Source organism: Spea bombifrons, chromosome 3 (assembly GCF_027358695.1).
Source record: "Spea bombifrons isolate aSpeBom1 chromosome 3, aSpeBom1.2.pri, whole genome shotgun sequence".
In the NCBI taxonomy this organism is placed as follows: domain Eukaryota; kingdom Metazoa; phylum Chordata; class Amphibia; order Anura; family Pelobatidae; genus Spea; species Spea bombifrons.
Genome location: NC_071089.1, coordinates 40,148,775 through 40,169,666, shown reverse-complemented (window position 1 = coordinate 40,169,666; position 20,892 = coordinate 40,148,775). Strand labels below are relative to the sequence as shown.

Sequence of the window (20,892 nt, the reverse complement as noted above, 5' to 3'; positions counted from 1 at the left end):
TGTTTGCAGACATCTAAGATCTTTCTAAGTGGACCACCGCACCCCAAATCAAGACGGGAACACGGGAGTTTGATTTTTTGTTCTAGCTTTTCACAACCAACCATATACTTACTGCACTACAGTCTAGCTCATAGACAGGTTAAACAAAACCGAAGACAAAAACACATATGACCTTAGTGAGTCTGCACACTTACCACAATTTGTTCCCCTTGTGAAGCTTTCTTCTTTTTTAGATTATTATTTGCCTCCGACAGCGTAACATAGCTCTGGAACACCTCATCAAAACGTGCCTTAGTTCTTGCTTTTGCCTCACTCTCAACTAAAAAAAAAAACAAAAACAAAAACAAAAAAAACTTTTAACCCCTTAAGGACAATGGGCGGTCCCAAAACCCATTGAAAACAATGCATTAAGGGGTTAAAGACTGATTAACATTGTAAAATTGTAGCCACTGTTCATGCACGCTAAAGTATTTGTGTGTGAGGATATTTTCTAGCAAAATAAAAACAAACATTATGAACATACAGGATCATATTTTAAAAACATCAGGTCTGCTTTATTTTGTAAGTTTAGTTATAATATTATAAGACCAAATGTATGTGAACATCACTCCTAAATATTGAGTTTAGATGTTTCAGCCACAAGGCGTATACAATCAAGCACATACTTACACCATCTCTATAGAAAAACATTGGTAACAGAATAGGTCCTACTGTCAGTTTGTGAAATTTCTGCTCTGTTAGATCTGACCCAGTCCACCATTGTGCTATTATTGTGAAGTGGATGCATCCAAGAGAAACAAGTTCGAAGTCTCCCGTGTTTAACCGCTACAGAACCAGAGCTGTTTTACAAGGTTTATGCCAGAGGAATTTTGTGTTTTTTCTGTGTACTTTATTTAACTGTGACTTAAATTATACCGTATTTGCTCGATTATAAGACGACCCCGATTATAAGACGACCCCCCAAAATCAAAATATTAATTTAGGAAAAAAACAAAAAGCCTGAATATAAGACGACCCTATAGGAAAAAAAGTTTTACCAGTAAATATTAATTCATGTAAATATATTTTTTAAATTTCCTTTTATTTGCCAACCTGCCCCCCCCAGTTATGCCACTCTGCCCCCAGAAATGCTTTATACCCCCCCTATTTGCCACTCTGCCCCATGATATGCCTTATACCCCTATATGCCACTCTGGAGGTGGAGGTCCAGAAATGCATTTTAACCCCCTGTATGCCACTCAGCCCCATGATATGCCTTTTAACCCAGCATGTACTGGCTGCCTTGGCTTGATCAAGCCAAGGCAGCCAGTACATGCTGGAACCTGGGGATGATAGTAGTGGGATTACAGCCTCCCTATGCCATGCTACAACCCCCACCCCCCTTACACATCCATGCTATCACACACAAACACACATTCACAAACATTTAAATACTCATTCATTCCATTAATCACACATACTTCACACATTAATCACACATACTTACCCAAAAACCCTCCCCCACCCCCTTACCTGAACTGCAGATCTCTCACTCGAAGACTTCTGCAGGGGACCGGCTGTACCAGCAACTTCTCTGGCCCCGCCCCCAGAGGAGGGAGGGGGAGATAGAGTTCTGTGAGGAAGCTACAAGCTTCCTGTCCTCCTGCTTCTAACGGAAGAGACGCTGCTCGCGACCGGTAAGCAGCATGGCCCCAGCCATTTTTTTGGGGTCTGATTAGAAGACGACCCCGATTATAAGACGAGGGGTATTTTTCAGAGCATTTGCTCTGGAAAAAACCTCGTCTTATAATCGAGCAAATACGGTATATTGTTTTTGTTTCAGGGGAAATTTTATCATACACAATTTCGAAAGAAAAGTACATTTTGTCCATTAAAGTCACATCAAATGGATCAGGAATAAAGTTTAGACATCGCCAACGTTGTAAAACGACTGTTGAACCTGGAAAAGGCTGATTTTGAAGTGGATGCATCCAAGAGAAACAAAAGCTCAGCCCCAAAGTGGTAGTCCTCCGTAGCATCACTTAATACAGAGCATACATGTAGCATAAGAGATATAAAAAATATATTAGGAAGGGAATGAAAGAAAACTCTTCTACCGAATTTGGCCTCATCCAGACCAAGGGTGTGAACACTTTTCCAGACATCAGCTTTGCAAATTTGCTTTATTGGAACTCCAGCAGCTTCAGCTCAAGATGTCGCGACTGTCCGAGTGTAATGAGCCTTGAGACCAGAGGATGGCTCTTTACCAACAGCCTTGTAAGCTTCAGCAACAGCTGTGATCAGCCATGTGGCTATAGAGGAACAAACAGACTGGAAGATATTCTCCATGGAGCAGTCTTCTGCAGATATAAGTACATCCAGGAAATAGAGCAGGCATTCTTAGGTTTAAGGCAAAAAACCGGCAGGACAATATCTTGCTTACACAAAACTAACCTATTCTCAAAATACCGAAGGGAAGGACTCAAAATAGAGAGAGACTATTTTTTTGATGGGCTCGAAAGACCGTGAAGGCAAGCTAGCTAGAACTAAATTCAGGTTCCAGGAGGGTACTAGAGGTCTATTGAACGGATGAAGTCTAGAGATGGCTTTCATAAAAAGGAGAGACCCAAAGACGCACAACTGCTCGCTCAATAGAGAGCTAAAATCCTGGAAGGTCTCTCCAACGAGGTGGCTGATACCCTGATTAGAATCTGGAAGCAGGTTACTAATATCTGGTATGATAAAATCTGGAAGTCCTTCTGCTGCTGGTGTTCTAGCAGGCAGCTTCAGCTGGATGGTGTCTCTATCAGAAACATCTTAAGACTTCATGCAAGCAGGTTTTTGTAAGGGTCTGTCTCCAGCCACCCTGAAGGTTCATATTGCGGGTTCGGGTGTAGCACAGACCCTTGGTTGAGTAGGTCCGGCTTGCTCTCAAACTTCTTTGGGCACTCTACGGACAGACTGATTAGATCCTTTTGGAACAGTCGGGAGCTATCAGGATCACCATACATCACTCTCTTGATCTTCTCTAGTGACGGGTAAGAGGGGGAAAGATGTAACTTGAAGTTCCAGGTTTGAGAAAAGGGGAATAAAACAGAGGCAGTTTTCTGTTGCCATGAGGTCAATCTCTGAGGTTCCCAGTCTCTCGTGATCTGCAGGAACGTCGAATCTTTCAGGTTCCATTCTCCCTGAAGAACGGACATTCTGCTGACGAAGTCCGCGGTGATGTTCAGCTTCCCAAGAATGAACACTGCTGAAAGGTGCGAGAGATTGGACTTGGCCCATTTCCAGATGCTCTGAAGAAGAATCCCCAATTGGAAGCTCCTTGTGCCTCCCTGCTTGTTCAGGAAAGCCAATGTGATTGTCTGATAGGATCCTCAATGCTTTTCCTCACAATCTGTACTGCCAAGAAAGGAGCGCTTTCTAGACTGCTAGAAGCTCCAACACATTCATAGGAGTTGTTCCTGGCTTCACCAAAGACTTTCTCTGTATTCTTCTTCCAGTGTGGTTCCCCAACTGGACAAACAACTGTCCATGCAGCTTCGGTCCAGTCTTTTCTTAAAGCCACCATCTGAGGGAAAAGCAACCACTGGCTGGAATAGCATACTTTCTAAACCTAGGTAGAGGATCAGGACAAGAGTTTAAGCTGGGGAAACAGTTGACCAGATTAGCTGGAAAGTGGACTGGAGCTCAGCCTTCATCCATTCCTTGAACTCTGAAATGGATTCCTCCTTGGCTTTAAGGCAGGCCGAGCAAAACTTCCTCGAGGCCTCAGACATAGTTAAGCAGAAAAAAAAATGCGTCCATCATGTTCAGCATTTCCCATAACTGTTTATTTATTGCTGTTGATCCAAAAGAAGGCATAAACTAGGGTGAAAAAATCCTTCTTGGCCAAAGAATGGCAGTTAGCTCTCTCCTTGGATCAAGAAGCTGTTTTCCCCATAATTTAAACATTATATCCCTGAATATTACATTTTTGCATCATGGTCGCTTCGTAATTTTTACAAGCAAAATGCTTCTTAGGTACTGGACATTCTTCAGGCAAGTCTGTCTTATCTAGTGACATTCTTATAACAAAGGACAGGAGATGGTAAAATTTAGCAATAACACATAAGTGGAGAACTTCCATGGACTCATAACCTACTTGGGATAAGTAGAAAAAAATTCCCAAATCAGAAAACAGGATGCCAGGACTCTTTATCAGACAGCAAACTGCTAAATAACATTAGCACATTCAAACAAGTAGCGTAATATTACCAAAAACATGGGGAAAATGGTCCAGAGACCGCCAAAATCCTCTGACCTGAGAGCTGCATCTTGCTGCTTGGAAATGCTGACCTCAGACGCCCTCTGGCAGCCAGCGGCTAGCCCGCTCTAGGGCTGCCGCCAAGGAAAGCAAAACCGGGGTCGCAACAGGGACCCTGAGTGACGATAACACCTTCCCTGCTCCCGAATAAGCGATCCTCCCATGGATCAAGCAGGAGTGGGGAGGAAGTAAAGCGCTCCCCTGCAATCCAAAGAGGGATGACGGCACAGAAAAAAAAAAAAAAACAGGAAACAAATATGTTTTGGTTAGGTCCCTTAATTCCGGTGAAGGGTAATGTTAATGCTACAGCATTCAAAAAGACATTTTAGACAATTGTATGATTCCAACCTTGGGACACTAGTTTGGGGAGGGCCCTTTTGGGTTGCAGGATGGTTGTGTCCCTGTGCACAAAAGAAGGTCCATAAAGACATGGTTTGACAAGTTTAGTGTTGAGGAACTTGAGTGGCGTGCACAGAGCCCTGGTCTTAACCCAAGTGAAAAGGTCTGGGATGAGTTGGAATGCCTTCTTGTCCAACATATGTGCCTGATCTGACAAGTTTTTGGCTCAATAGGCACAACTTTCCACAGGCATTCTCCAAAGTCTTGGAACACCTTCCCAGAAGAGTGGAAGCTGTTATTGCCAGAAGGGGGCCAACTTCATATCTGTGTGATCTCATACAGGTGTGATAGTAAAGTGTTTGGTCATACAGTGTAATTGTGTAAAAATACAACTTGTGATATTTTAGATATAAATGGCCCAAAGATTCAATTTAAAAAGTACCAAGAGTATGACATTTTAAGTATGCACATTTGATGAAAATCACATGGAAAATATATCTTACTGGGAGGCATTTTCAAACCAGTGTCCAGTGTATTTATCAGCAAGTCACTTTTATTCAGATGTGATCATACCACCTATTAAAAAAAACACACATTCTTTTACATTGACGTCATTTAGATTCAGCACAAGTACAAATCAGAGCAGTTTATTCTTCTCAATTCAATTATATGAAAAATAGGAGTTACTTTTAAAGTATGTCTAAAGTAAAATCAGCTTAGGGACAACTCTAAAAATATTTGAAGAGATGCATCTATAAAGCTAGTTAGGTGTTGGACAAGAATGCTTTACCTGATCGTGAAAATCCACACTATATTGCGCATGGGGGAAGAATTACAAGATTTGAAAAACAATGGATTTGAAAAAGCAAAAACTTTGCTTACCAATAACGTGCTGAGAAAAACCATAAAATCTATTTGAAGGGCTTTTTAGGGATAATATTCAAGAATTCCTTGGGAAGAACAGTATTATTAGCAAAAATCAGCATGGTTTTATGAAACATAGTTCCTGTCAAACTAATTTAATTGCATTCTATGAAGAAGTAAGTAGAAGTGTCGATCAGGGGGTTGCAGTGGATGTAATCTACTTGGATTTTGCCAAGGCGTTTGACACGGTTCCACACAATAGGTTAGTATTCAAACTGAAGGAAATTGGTCTAGATGCAAATTCTTGTTCTTGGGTAGAACATTGGCTTAGAGATAGAGAACAGAGAGTTGTTATAAATGGTAAATTTCCAAGCTGGTCAAAAGTGGTAAGTGGTGTCCCTCAGGGTTCTGGGACCAATTTTATTCAACATATTTATAAATGACCTGGCAGTAGGCGTTGAAAGTCATGTTTCTGTGTTTGCAGATGACACTAAACTAGGTAAAGTTATACAGGGTGAGCAGGATATTACAGTGCTGCAGAGGGATCTAGATAGACTGGGGAACTGGGCACACAAATGGCAGATGAAATTCAATGTAGATAAATGTAAAGTTATGCACTTCGGGGTAGCGAACGCACAAGCAACCTACACCCTAAACGGTAGTGAATTAGGGATAACGACAAATGAGAAGGATTTGGGAATTGTTATAGACAATAAACTAGGCAACAATGTGCAATGTCAGTCTGCGGTTGTTAAGGCCAGTAAGGTATTGTCATGTATAAAAAGGGGCATCAAATCGCGGGATAAAGATATAATGTTGCCTCTGTATAAATCAATGGTAAGGCCGCACCTTGAATATGCTGTGCAATTTTGGGCACCTATTCTAAAGAAGGATATCATAGCACTAGAAAGGGTGCAGAGGCGGGCTACAAAATTAATAAAAGGAATGGAGCACTATAGTTATGAAGAAAGGTTAACTAATTTAAATCTGTTTAGTACAGAAAAACGTCGCCTCAGAGGGGATATGATAACATTATATAAATATATTCGGGGCCAATACAAACCATTGTGTGGAAATCTGTTCATAAACAGGACTATGCATAGGACACGTGGTCATGCGTTCAGACTGGAAGAAAGGAGATTTAGACTAAAGCAGAGGAAAGGGTTTTTTACAGTAAGGACAATAAGGATGTGGAATTCTCTGCCTGCAGAGGTAGTTTTATCGGAGTCTGTACAGACGTTTAAACTGCAACTGGATGGATACCTGGAAAAACATAATATTCAGGGATATAATCTGTAATTATGGGGAAACAGCTTATTGATCCCAGGAGAAATCTGACCCCATTTTGGGGTCAAGAAGGAATTTTTTCCCTGGTTAGTGCAAAATTGGAAAGAGTGAAACCAGGGGTTTTTTTGGCCTTCTTTTGGATCAACAGCAACAAATTAACAGATATAGGAAAGGCTGAACTTGATGGACGCATGTCTTTTTTCAGCCTATACTACTATGTAACTATGTATTTAGCAGGTTTTTTCATAAGCTTTTATAGATGAGTAAAAGATTTTTCAAGTAAGTAAGAAAAAGTATTTTTCCCCCCTCAATTTTCACCAATTTTTTTTTTTAATTAATGATATGATACAATCAAAATAGCATATAAAGAAAGCCCTTCTTGTCCTGAAAAAACAGAGTATGCGGTGATAACTTTTTTTATTGGACTAACAACATTTAAAAGACAAGCTTTCGAGAGTTATCCTCCTGTCATCAGTCTGAAGCAATACCTCTATCATGTTGATCAGTATTGCTTCGGACCTGATGAAGGGAGGTATATATCTTCTCCCTAAAGTTCATAAATCTAACAGCACCTCCCAGAAGGCCCCTAGTTTTGTGCATAGGAGGATTGGGGTAAGGGTTATCAGAATGGATAGACCTGTACTTACAGCCTATAGTTGTCCGGCAAAAAAAAAAATCATCTGCAGGACACTAAACAGGTCTCACAAAAGTTTTTTGTTTCAATGTTATAGCACTTTTTGTTGGCTTACAATGCATGTAGCGTCATTGTTTTCGTCTATCCCCCATTCTCATGGTTTACAAGCTGTTGAAAGGTGCCTTAACCCCTTCCGGACCGGGACGTACCTGGTACTTCCTGATCAGATGTCACCACCAGACCAGGACGTACCAGGTAGGTCATTTAAAAAAAAATTCCCCCACTTGCTGATCGTGGGGTCGCTGCTGCTGCTGTCGTCTGCCCGGGTGTCTGAGCAGACAGCACAACCACCCAGAGCCTTAGATCACCCCCACAGATTGCTGTAATATATGATTTATTGTTTGTATTGTCTATATATTTATTGTATTATCTATTTTTTTTTCTATATTTATTAAAGCATATATTTTATGCCTATTTTAGCGCTGTCAGTTTTTTTTTATATCGGGGGCACAGTGGCATTAAGGGGCTATGAGGCATATCAGGGGGCACAGTGGGATATAGGAGGTGTAAGGCATATGAGGGGGCACAGTGGCATATGGGGGGGTATAAGGCATATCAGGGGGCACACTGGCATATAGGGGGCTATAAGGCATATCGGGGCAGAGTGGCATGTCAGTAGCATCTAGGAGGTATAAGGCATATTGGGGGCACAGTGGCATCTCTGGTACATAGGAGGTATAAGGCAGGGCTCGACAAATCCCAGGTCGTCATGGCGACAGAGAATTTTGTCCTGGCGCCTAGGTTTTGTCAGCCTCTTACATCCAGAAAACATTGTGGATGTAAGAGACTGAGTCACCACACGGGGGCGCTGTTGCTGCTGCTGTCTGCCCAGGAGTCTGGGCAGACAGCACAGCCACTCAGAGCCCGCCCCTGAGCCTGAGATCACTCCCACGGAGTGAGCATGTAGGCTGAAAACGCGATTGCAGGAAAACCTGTAAAAGCGTTTTCAGCTGCCACAAGCAGCTTCAGGAAAGGGGGTTGAGTGTTGATTGGGGGACCTGACCCAACACCCCCCTGCTGCCTGATCGCTCCATGAGAGCGACAGGGCAGCGTTAACCCCTTCAATGCCGCGATCGCGGCATTTAGGGGTTAATTCCCGTTTTGTAAGGGGCTCTGCTGCTGGTGGTCTGCCTGGAAGCCCAGGCAGGCCAGCAACAGCAAAAACGAGCCCCCACAAGCCCTTTGATGATTCCTGTAGGCATGGAAGCCTACAGCAGTCATCAGAGACTCCTCCCTGCAATGGCTGGTCTATAGACCAGCAATTGAGTCCCAGCTGCCAGAGGCAGCTTCAGGGACAGGGGAGAGGGTTATTTGGTCTCCCCATGAGTGTGGAGACCAGCCCCAACACCCCCCCTGCTGCCTGATCGCTCCCTGAGAGCGACAGTGCAGCGTTAACCCCTTCAATGCCACAATTGTGTATGACATTCGTGGCACTGCAGGGGTTAACATTTGTCCCCACAAGCTTGTGGGAGCTAAATATCAGTCAATGCTGTGCTCCAATGGAACATCAGCATTGAAAGGGTTAAAAAAAATCAAAAAAAAAAACAGCACTGACCTGAAAGTCCAGAGTGCTTCCAGGTCAAATGCTGTGAGTTTAGTAAGTAGGCTGATAATGATCAGATCACTCCTGACCAACTGTTTAAAAAAATCCTGGCTCCTAAATTTTTTACCTGGCGCCTGGATTCACAACAAATTTGTCAAGCCCTGGTATAAGGCATATATGGGGCAGAGTTGCAAACTGGGAGTGAGATGTGCATAACCGGGGGGGCAGGTTGGCAAATAAAAGAAAATATAAACAAGAGGCATTTTTCTCATAGTTTTTATTAAATATGAAAAAATATACTTTACATGAATTAATATTTACTCGTAAAACTTTTTTGGTATTAAAACTTACAGAAATAGTGTGTTTTGGGTTCTTTTAAAATATAGCTTTATTATGTGTTTATGACACATCTTAATGTAAATTATAAGTTTTTATTTTAAACGAAACATTTGCATATTGTTTTTTTTATCCGATTAATCGAAAAAATAATCGGCCAACTAATCGATTATGAAAATAATCGTTAGTTGCAGCCCTACAAAAGTATATATTTTTTGAAAGATGACATCCCAAAGTAATTTTTTTAACAAAACCCATTTAATCTGAACACAGTATTTCAGTTTTTTTTTTTCCTGGGTACATAAAATGACTGAAACAACTTGAGATTTATATTTATATAAAACCCCCCGAGTACAGAAATACCCCATGTACACGGGTAGGGCATGTCTCTTTGTCACTGCGGGTTCAAAATTGGAACATGCGCATTTCAGTTTTCAAACATGGAATTTTGACAGATCAGTTTGCTGGGTGGGTCCAGGTTTCATCTGGGACACCGGCACCTTCCAAATTTAGTCTAACAAAAAAAGAAAAACATTTTCACATCCACTCAGAAAAACATTTTCACCATGATTATTCTTCTGAGTGGATGTGTGAAAAAACCAAATAGGTCTTTATTTGTGTTCAGTAATACCGCCTGAGTACAGCGAGTACTGAGTCCCGGTGTGTTGTCCAGGCAGCGTGTAGACGTCTATGCGATTCGCATAGGCTACTTCCGCTGCAGCCGGAAGGAGGTGAGGTTAGCAGCGGGGGTGGTCTGCGTCCATCAAACAGACCTTCCCGGCTGTCAGAGAGAATTCCCTGGTGAGGGGAACTCTGATCTCTGACAGCCGGGGAATGTCTGCGCGATGGACGCAGACAACCCCCTGATGCTAACCGCACCTGCTTCCGGCTGCAGCGGAAGTCGTCTACGCGAATCGCACCGGTAAGTTGGGGGTGGGAGACAGGAGGATCCAGGTCCCCTGCAGCGTTGCGGGGGATCTGGATCTTAGTCTCATAGTCAGACCTATTTGAGGTCTGATTATAAGACTACCCCGTTTATAAGACGAGGGGTATTTTTCAAAGCATTTGCTCTGAAAAAAACCTGGTCTTATAATCGAGCAAATACGGTATTTACCTCACACGCCCTCTGGTGTCATTTCCAATTTTAAGGCAAGACAGGAGGCTTCCTATTTTGCATATCTTCCTTTACTTCTCACCAATAGCAGCAAAGAAAGAAACCTTGATAAAGACAAAACAACCAATAGGCATCCTACACAAGGTATATAAACCCTAGCCAGTCCTTCCACTTCCTCTTTCTTTGCTGCTCACCGTTAGTGACAGGTCAGATTCTTTCATATCAGATTTCTGTGATATTATTGTATTTGTTCTATTACTCTTTGCTATGTTTTACTGCATTTTTCTTGCCTTATAGGAGCTTTTTTCTTTTATTTTTAGTCCTCTCCTTGAGGGCTTTTCCGTTTCTCCCCTCATCCCGCCCCCCCCTTATTTCCCTCATGCTTTAATACCTGCTTTCTTCCCTTCTGCCGCGGTCTGTTCCGCTCTTTCAGTACCCGTATCCTCTCTCTTTGCCGGCGTTTCTGTGTGCCGGCGTTTTCTTTGTGCCGGCTTTGCCATTGCCGACGATTTTCACGGGTTTTCGCGGGCTTTCTGGTCCTCTCTTCCCTCGTTGCCGCTCGGCGGCCATTTTGGTTTGACGGGGAGGTCTCACCTCGCGAGATTACGCCGCCATCTTTGTTATTTCGCGGTCTTTCAGTGGCGACGGCCATCTTGGTTTCCCTATTTGTCTCTTTGCTGCCGTTTTCGGCGGCCATGTTTTTGGTGGCGTCTGGATCTCTGGTTTTTCGTGATTCCGTCGCCATTTGCCTCACCGAAGCAACGGGAGGCACCTGGTCGCTGGAGGAGCGATCAGTCCATATCAACTGTCTGGAGCTGATTGCGGGGTCGTTCGCTATCCGCAGCTTAGCAAGGGACCAGTCCGATTGCTGTCTCCTTCTCCGAATGGACAACATCTCAGCGGTGCGGTACATCAACCGCCTAGGAGGTACGCGTTCCAAGCTTCTCGCAGAGTTGACGAAAGGCATCTTTGATTTTTGTCTCCCTCGCCAGAGGCCCTGGCGACGGACGCCTTCACTCAGGTTTGGCCGGTGTCCGGCGCTTATGCCTTTCCCCCCTTCGCCCTGATTCCTCGGGTCGTCCACTTTCTTCAGCGTGCAGGAGGCTCCTTGGTTCTGGTGACTCCGCTCTGGCATGCGCAGCCCTGGTTCCCTGCTCTGCTGGAGATGCCTGTTCAGGATCCGTTGGCCCTTCCGGTTTTTCCATCGCTTCTGACGGACCCGGAGGGGCAGCTTCACCCTCTTCTCCTAGAGGGACGCCTATCTCTGGTCCTGTGGACGATCTCGGGGGACCCCAGCTTGTCCAGGGACTATCGGAGGTCACTCAGTCCCTGCTCTGAGAGTCTTGGGCTCCGGGCACCCAGAATTCTTACCGGTCGGCTTGGGGACGATGGGCTTCTTGGTGTTTGGGACAACAAATGGATCCCTATTCGGCCCCTCTACAGGGTGTTCTTAATTTCCTGGCCGGCTAGTTTCAGGAAGGTAAGTCTTATAGGACTATTAACCTTTTTCGTTCGGCCGTTTCTGTTGGCCATGTGGGTTTTTTCAGGTGAGCCGGTAGGTAAGGCTCCTTTGGTGTGCCGCTTGCTTCGTGGCATTCGATTGTCCAGGCCTCTGGCCCCTCGGTATGACTCCCTGTGGGATGTGGCGCTGGTCCTGGATTTCCTTAGGGCCTGGCCCGATAACGATTCCGTCTTTACGTCAGTTGTCGGCTAAACTTACCTTGCTCGTGTCTTTTGTCTTTTCGCAGGGTCTCCGACATTCGGGCTTTCGATGCCTCGGCTATTTCTTTTTCCCCTGTCGGTATTCGCTTCTCCATTCACAGGAGGACTAAGTCAGTGTCCTCTTCGGTGGCTTACCCTTACCTGTCCGACGATCCTAAACTTTGCGTTGCCAGATGTGTTCAGTCTTACCTGGCGCGTACGTCGGCCTTTCGGCCTCCCTCTTCCTCTCAGTTGCTCATCTCGTATGTTCGGCCTTTTCAGCCGGTCTCGAGCCCTACTTTAGCCAGGTGGGTTCGTTGGTTGCTCTCCTTGGCTGGTGTGGCGACCTCATTTGGCGCCCACTCGGTCAGGGGTGCGGCGGCCTCGGGTGCCCTTCGGGCCGGAGGGGCCTTGAGCGATATTTTGTCGGCGGCGGACTGGTCTCGTGCTTCTACCTTTCATTTTCGTCCGTTATCCTCTGCAGTTCCCGCGTTGGTGTTGGGCGTTAAAACTGCAAAATAGGAAGCCTCCTGTCTTGCCTTAAAATTGGAAATTATTCTAGCCTGGGTGCCCGAATAATTATAATTTTAATAAAGACAGGAGGCGAGTATTTTCCCTCCCTTCCCTCCCGTTTAGCTTCGGGATCCATGGTGAGGTAATTTTTCGTTTGTGGAGTCTTTTACTCCTGTTATTGTCATTAGTGCATTTCGGTGTTGTTTTAGTGTTGGTTATTGCTTCTGTGTACCTGTGTTCTCCTTTACCCTATCATTGGTATCTGGTACTGTTACGTGTTCTCTTTGCTTTTCAGCTTGATGCCCTCTCCGAGTGGTACCCCTCCGGGTTGAGATTCTTCGTTACCTGCTGTTGAGGTTCTTTCTCATGCGGACTCCCCTCTTCCTGTTTGGAGCCTGCCATGGGTCCGGTCTTCTCATCGTCGGGGGTTGTCAGCTGTCTGTGGCCGGTGTTTGGATGTTCTTCGTCGGTTTCGGTTCGCAGCGGTCGCAAGAGGAAGTGGAAGGACTGGCTAGGGTTTATATACCTTGTGTAGGATGCCTATTGGTTGTTTTGTCTTTATCAAGGTTTGTTTCTTTGCTGCTATTGGTGAGAAATAAAGGAAGATATGCAAAATACTCGCCTCCTGTCTTTATTAAAATTATAATTATTCGGGCACCCAGGCTAGAATAATTTCCAATTATTGCAACTTCTGCTTTGCTTTTGAGGCATCTCTCTCTCTCTCTGTAGTGACACCAGAGTAAATTATAATTTATTGTTTTATATAGCGCCATCAAGTTCAGTAGCGCTGGTTTGGTTGTTTGTTTAGATTTTTTTAATTGCGAGCAGCATTTAAACTCCTTTAGAACCCTCCAGTGCTTAGATGGCTTTTGACAAAGCACTACATACGAAACATGTAGCCTGATTGTAATTGATTTGTAAGATGCAATTGGGACCTTCTGTTTGCCCCATGTGCTATTTGGGAGATCTTTGAAGTTGGCCAATGCAATTTACCCCATCAAACCATATATTTTTGAAAACTAGACATCCCAAGTAATTTCAAATGCTGGTATTTTAACTCATTCCATGCAGCTATTCTACCATCACCATTTGTCAAACTTTGTGGTACTCATTTATGTTGTGTTTTTTTATCACACAAATTGTACTTCAGGTATGAATTTATAGCTCTTGGTATACGTCACTGTAAACAACACCCCAATATTTGTTTAGCGACACGTCTTGAGTACAATGATACGACTTTACTTTTATTTAATTTAATTAAGCGTTACTTAACGCGAGTTTTACTTTACTGAGAAGGTAGCGGATATGTGGAAGCCTCCCAGTAGAAGATGCTTAAAGACCCAAGAACCCAAGAGTTGTACTTTTATTTAATGTAATTAAGTCTAATACAGACCTGGGCAAAGCACGGCCCGCGGGCCACATCCGGCCCGCTGAATAGCTCGGACCGGCCCGCAAAGAGTGTCCTGGTGACTCACCAATGAGTCCGGTGTCCCCCCCCGCCCCGGTCACTTACCTTAAACTCCTGTGTTGGAAGCGTTTGTCTCGGGTGCCGGCGCTTTACGCTGGGCGCCGGCATATGACGTCAGACGCCGGCGATCAGCAGTGAAGCGCCGGCACCCGAGACAAACGCCTCACGCTTCCAACACAGGAGTTTAAGGTAAGTGACCGGGGCGGGGGGGAGATCCTGAGAAGGGGGGGTTAGGGAGTTAGAGGGGAGATACTGAGAAGGGGGGGTTAGGGAGTTAGAGGGGAGATACTGAGAAGGGGGGTTAGGGAGGGAGGTCTTACTGTGTGTGTGTGTCTTACTGTGTTTGTGTGTGTGTGTCTTACTGTGTGTGTGTATCTTACTGTGTCTGTGTGTGTCTCACTGTGTCTGTGTGTGTCTTACTGTGTCTGTGTGTGTCTTACTGTGTCTGTGTGTGTCTCACTGTGTCTGTGTGTGTCTCACTGTGTCTGTGTGTGTCTCACTGTGTCTGTGTGTGTCTCACTGTGTCTGTGTGTGTCTCACTGTGTCTGTGTGTATCTTACTGTGTCTCACTGTGTCTGTGTGTGTCTCACTGTGTCTGTGTGTGTCTCACTGTGTCTGTGTGTGTCTTACTGCGTGTGTCTTACTGCGTGTGTCTTACTGCGTGTGTCTTACTGTGTTCATAGCTTATTCAGTTATTGTAATAAATATTTTAGCCCATTTTTTAGCTCAAAATATTTTTTCCTTTTTTTTCTCCTCTAAAATCTAGGTGCGTCTTATCAGCAGGTGCGTCTTATAGAGCGAAAAATACGGTATGCACTCCGAAGCCTTGTTCATTTTGTTCACTTCTGTGCTGTGCTAATAGTTATTCAGGCCTTACTTATTCAAGCACCTCTACCAATGACGTAGGCTTGAATAACTTTATTAAACAGCACATAAGTTAACAAAATGGACAAGGCTTCGGAGTTTGTAGTTTGTAGAGGTCTGGCCCTCTAAAACCATTCCAATTTCTCATGTGGCCCCATGGGAAAATTAATTGCCCACCCCTGGTCTAATACATGTAAAATGTGCGATAGGGAGAGATTACTCGTCTATAGCTGCCAAACAAAACAGGCAATTCTAGTTGGGAAAAAAAAATAGTTTGTACGAATCCACACCACACCCCGTCCTTGCGCAAATCCACACCCGTCACAACCACAACTCCCAGTCCACGTAAACCCAGACTCATCATATCCCCGTTCCGCACACACACTTACACAGCCACAGTAAATACAACCTCAGATGAACAACAGCACATGACATATTACACCTTGTCATGATTAACAAATGAGGTCAAAACGGAGAAGCCTTGTGTGGAAAACTATGTACACCTTATGATTCAATAGCTTGTAAAACCACTTTTAGTAAAAATAACTTGAAGTAATCCTTTTCCGTAGGACTATCAGTCTGTCACATCAAAGTAGAGGAATTTCGACCAATTCTTCTTTACAACGTTGCTTCGGTTCACCAAGGTTTGCGGGCATTTGTTTACACACAGCTTTCATAAGGTCCTGCCACAGCATTTCAATAGGGTTGACTTTGACTGGGCCATTGTTCAGCCATTCTGTTGTAGCTTTGCTCATTGTCCTGTTGCATGACACAATTTTGGCCTTTCTGCATTACATCTGACTCTACAATACTTTGGTATATAGAGGAGATTGTGGGCAACAGTTTGTGGTTTGTGGTCAACACAATGACTCACAGGTCCTGTGGCTGCAAAACATCACCCCTCTGCCACCATGCTTGACAGTTTGTGCTAATATGCTGTGTTTGGTTTTCGCCATATGTGCCGCTGTGCACTATGGCAACGCATCTCCACTTTGGTCTCGTCTGTCCAAAGGACATTATTACAGAAGTCTTGTGGTTTCTTCAGATGCAACTTTGCAAATCTAAGCCGTACCGCCATGTTATTTATTTTTTTTTTTTAGAAAGAAGACGCACAGACGCCCATCGGCTGCCAGAGAAGCGGATCCAGGTCCCCTGCAGCGGATCCTCCTCTCTGGCAGCCAGTGAACGTTGCGCGATGCACTCAGATAGGGCTGCAGCAACGAATCAATAAAAATCGATAATAAAAATAGTTGTCAACGATTTTCATTATCGATTAGTTGAATCGATTTATAAAATGTTTTTTCAGTGCAAATGCTTCCCTCCTTCTATAATCCAACCACAAATAGAGGATCCAGGTCCCCTGCAGCGCCGCGGGGGATTTGGATTTTAGTGCGCGGTGTGCGCAACCTCCGCTACTACCCTTCACTTCCACCTGCCCCACCAGGGGTTCAGGGGTTAATATATCAACAGAAGAATTTTTTCAGGATCTATTAATTATGTGCATTCTTTAATTTGTGTTTTTTTATTTTTTGATTGCTGCGATATTTGATTTGTTTGCATTGTCCATATATGTGTATATATTTATATTGTATTGTGTTTTATCTATTCTTTCTTGTCTATATTTATTAAAGCATATATTTTTATGCCTATCTTAGGGGCTATAAGGCATATCAGGGGGCACAGTGGCATCTCAGTGGCATTTAGGGGGTAAAAGGCATATCAAGGGCATAGTGGCATATAGGGGGTATAAGGCATATCGGGGCACAGTGGCATATCAGGGGGCACAGTGGCATATAGGGGGTATAAGGCATATGGGAACAGAGTGGCATATCACTGGCATATCAGTGGCTATAAGGCATATCAGGGGGGCACAGTGGCATCTCTGGCATTTAGGAGGTATGAGGCATTTCTGGGGCAAGCTGGGAAAAAGATGTGCATAACTGGGGGGCAAATAAAAGAAAGTATAAACAAGAGACATTTTTCTCAGTTTTTATTAAATATGAAAAAATAGTTCACATTAATTAATATTTACTAGTAAAACTTTTGGTATAACTTAGTTTGAGAAATGTGTTTTGGGTTCTTGTATAGCTTTAATTAGGTCAATATAATAAGGCGAATAGAGAAATGCCACTGTGATAAAGAGATAAAAGCGTTAATGTAAATTATAAGTTTTTGTTTTAAATAAACGAAAAATTTGCATAGTTTTTTTTTTATCCGATTAATTGAAAAAAATAATCAGCCAACTAATCGTTAGTTGCGGCCCTACACTCAGACAAACTCCGCTGCTGCTGGCCGTTACTTCCGCCGGGGCTTCTATGGTGGAGCAGCGTAAGGCCATGTCACGCTGGTACTACGTCATAGAAGCCCCGGCGGAAGCGCCGGCCAGCAGCAGCGGAGGATGTCTGGGTGCATCCCACAGACGCCCACCGGCTGCCACAGAGGAGGCCTGCAGGAAAGCCGGAAAACCGTTACATTTTTAAATGCTGATCACGCTCGATCGGGCATTTCCTTCCGGGTCGCATCACAGCTGACGTCACCGGAGGACATCGGATAGGCTATCCCCTGCAGGGATATCCAATCGCTCTGATGAGTCACAGACACTGCAAGTCTGTGGGGACGTGCATAGAGATCACAGCGTGATCGGTACAGGGGGATTGCAGGGAGGAGAGTGAGAAACATGGTTTCTCACCCTCATGTTGAAAAACGAAAGAGAAAAAAAACGGTTAGTGATTTAAAAATAAATAAATCACTAAAATACAATAAATAATTAAAAAAAAAAAAAAAAAAAGTGAGCTAACTGATGTCATTGTGACATCACTGGCATTAATAACATGTTCAAGAGGTCCCTAAGAGGACCTTTAACCATTTAAAAAAAAAAAAAATATTTATATAAAAATAAAATACAAAGAATAAAATAAAAAATATATATAAAAAAAGAAACTAACAAAAAAAAAAGAAAAGCCTTACATCCCATTGCCCTAACACAACATCTAAACAGTATAACCCTCCTACCTCCATTCACAACCCCCAAACCCGTTAAGCCATAAGCATAAAAATTCTACGAATAATGTACACCTTATAGTATGTCCCTATAAGTGCTGGGAAAGTATGGAAAATCTATATAAATTAAGTATTTCTGAAATCTGGACACCTGAATAGATAAACTTGGAGGGGATTTTCCATCACTTTACCTAATTTTGTGAGGATTCAGAGGGAAAATTTATAAAAAAAAAATAATTTTTACTAGTTTATACTAAGTTTCTCATTCTAAATTTTCAGCTAATCATCTAACTATGGTATCAAAAGAAAGCTCTATCTCTCCTTGAAAAAAAAAACAATATATAGTTTACACAGGTACACTATTCACAGGAAAGGAGAATAATCACTGAACCGGCATACCACAAAAATGGCAAAATTCCTCCAGGACTTGAGGTACCAAAAACCCCTGGGAATGAAGGGGTTAAAGAAGCTCTGAGGAGCGAAACATGTCAGGGCTATTTGTTTGAGTTTTTAATAAGTCCGTGTCACTGGTCATAATTCTAATATTCTTGTTGTTAGGACTGCAGCCATCAACAGTATATATGATGCGATACTCTTAGTGCTATACGACTGTGGGCATATGCCCTCATGTCACAGTGATGTATACCTTTTACGGTAGGACTGGTGACACTGGTGTTTTTAAACATTTTTTTGGTTATACCTTTTAATAAACACGTTAACAAAAGTGATGTTTTAGGGTGGGGTAATAATAAGGGTATTTTTGATCCCGGGAACGGGATTGGTTGGTTTTAGCAATATCAGTGGATGGCACTGTACTTTCTTGATTTTTGTGAAAGCCAATGTGGGTTTCCAATAAAACACTGGCTTTTAGCTCCACTTTTCTTTTAAACAGAAATGTTAACTATTTAGGAGACTATTCAAAGCATTATTAAAATATTACACATGGGAAGACATTGAATAGAGACACAAAAATCCCTTAAAACATATCCTTCACGGAGAGGGGCGGCCCAAGCTGGGTATCCACACATGGACAGGAGAGATAATATACCGGATATCTACACAATCTCATAGATCTCGTTCTTCAGGTTCAAGAACATACGTATAATCGCCGCTTACTATCCATAACATCACGGCGTAATCCGACACACAAAGCAATACAAAAAGTGTGCTCATACACTAGAGTACACGGACCACGTTTCTATCACGTTATGGTTCCATAAAAAAAAAAAAAATAGGGGCCCGAAAGCGTATGTAAATTTACATCGTTTTGTTAATCTATAACAAGTTATCCGTTTAGACTAAATACGCCATCATACCGCTCTCACGCAAACTCATACAGCTAGCACCTACCTGCAGCGACGGCCTTCTTGACAGCCTGTCTGGCCCCACCAGGGGCTGTGTACAGATAGGTACAGAAAGTTCTCAACACGACAGAAGACCGCGTTCAGGATGAAACCCTTTTTTATTTTTTAAGCATCGGCCATAAACGCGCACTATCTGTAGCTTCCGTTAAACGATACATTGCAGCACCATCACAAACAATTCCACGGCAACTGGCCACGCCTCTTAGCGTCACCCGGGGCAACGGTGAAGCCAATTGCAAGATAATGCATACGAAAGGGCACCGGCGCCTTTCCTGAGAAGAGGCGGGGGACAAATGTAAACAGGACGCAAGATGGGCGGTGCAAAATCAAATCCTTGCTTATTGGAGGGCATAGTTGGACAGCGCGGTTGGTTTCAGAGGGCAAATCTTCGTCACTGATGCAACCGATATACAGCTGTCTGCATCAGTAATTAATAGCATTGCAATTCAATTGTACTTATGATTGGGCACTCACGCTGTTTGACATGAATGGAGGTTCTATACATTTACCTACTGCCTGGTTTTGGAAATGGTAGCGGGTAGTTCCTACTGGTCACATGGTACAAAGAACTACAGGAAGAAGAAGAAGCGACAGAGCGGGACGTGCAAATGGGCTGTGCTGTGTGGGATGTGAGGATGGAATTTTAACAGAACTACTGAAAATACAGAATATTATAGAGGCAGAAGGAAACTTGAATCTGTGAAATAATTCACAGTGAGTCTGTGTCTCTCTCTCTCTGCGTGCCAGTGATTCTCTCTCTCTCTCTCTCTGTGTGCCAGTGATTGTGTCTCTCTGTGTGCCAGTGATTGTGTCTCTCTCTGTGCCAGTGATTGTGTCTCTCTCTGTGCCAGTGATTGTGTCTCTCTCTGTGCCAGTGAGTGTCTCTCTCTGTGCCAGTGAGTGTCTCTGTGCCAGTGAGTGTCTCTCTCTGTGCCAGTGAGTGTCTCTCTCTGTGCCAGTGAGTGTCTCTGTCTCTCTATGTGCCAGTGAGTGTGTGTCTCTCTCTCTCCCTCTCGGTGCCAGTGAGTGTGTCGCTCTCCCTCTCGGTGCCAGTGAGTGTGTCTCTCTCGGTGCCAGTGAGTGTCTCTCTCTCTCTGTGCCAGTGTCTCTCTCGGTGCCAGTGAGTGTGTCTTTTTCTCGGTGCCAGTGAGTGTGTCTTTCTCTCGGTGCCAGTGAGTGTGTCTTTCTCTCGGTGCCAGTGAGTGTGTCTTTCTCTCGGTGCCAGTGAGTGTGTCTTTCTCTCGGTGCCCGTGAGTGTGTGTCTCTTTGTGCCCGTGGGTGTGTGTCTCTCTGTGCCAGTGAGTGTGTGTCTCTCTCTCTCTCTGTGCCAGTGAGTGTGTGTCTCTCTCTCTCTCTGTGCCAGTGAGTGTGTGTGTCTCTCTCTCTCTGTGCCAGTGAGTGTGTCTTTCTCTCGGTGCCAGTGAGTGTGTGTGTGTCTCTCTGTGCCAGAGAGAGAGAGACACACACACTCACTGGCACAGAGAGACACACACACTCACTGGCACAGAGAGAGAGAGAGA

At 43.9% G+C, this 20,892-nt stretch overlaps 1 protein-coding gene across 2 annotated transcripts in view; it reads right to left on the bottom strand.

The window, feature by feature from the left end:
• Nucleotides 1-19,576, bottom strand: part of AHI1 (Abelson helper integration site 1) — a 263,073-nt gene extending 243,497 nt beyond the window's left edge. Inside the window, exons 1-4 of one of the 2 annotated variants that reach the window (XM_053460103.1) lie at nucleotides 19,359-19,576; nucleotides 5,507-5,516; nucleotides 5,128-5,200; nucleotides 195-319 (exon numbers count right to left, since the gene is read on the bottom strand). In XM_053460103.1, coding sequence (XP_053316078.1) covers nucleotides 195-319; nucleotides 5,128-5,137 — 135 coding nt within the window. In that variant the 5' untranslated portion in view covers nucleotides 5,138-5,200; nucleotides 5,507-5,516; nucleotides 19,359-19,576. The remainder of the gene's footprint in view (nucleotides 1-194; nucleotides 320-5,127; nucleotides 5,201-5,506; nucleotides 5,517-19,358) is intronic. The other variant, XM_053460102.1, reaches the window with a different exon arrangement.
• Between the last annotated feature and the right edge of the window lie 1,316 nt (nucleotides 19,577-20,892).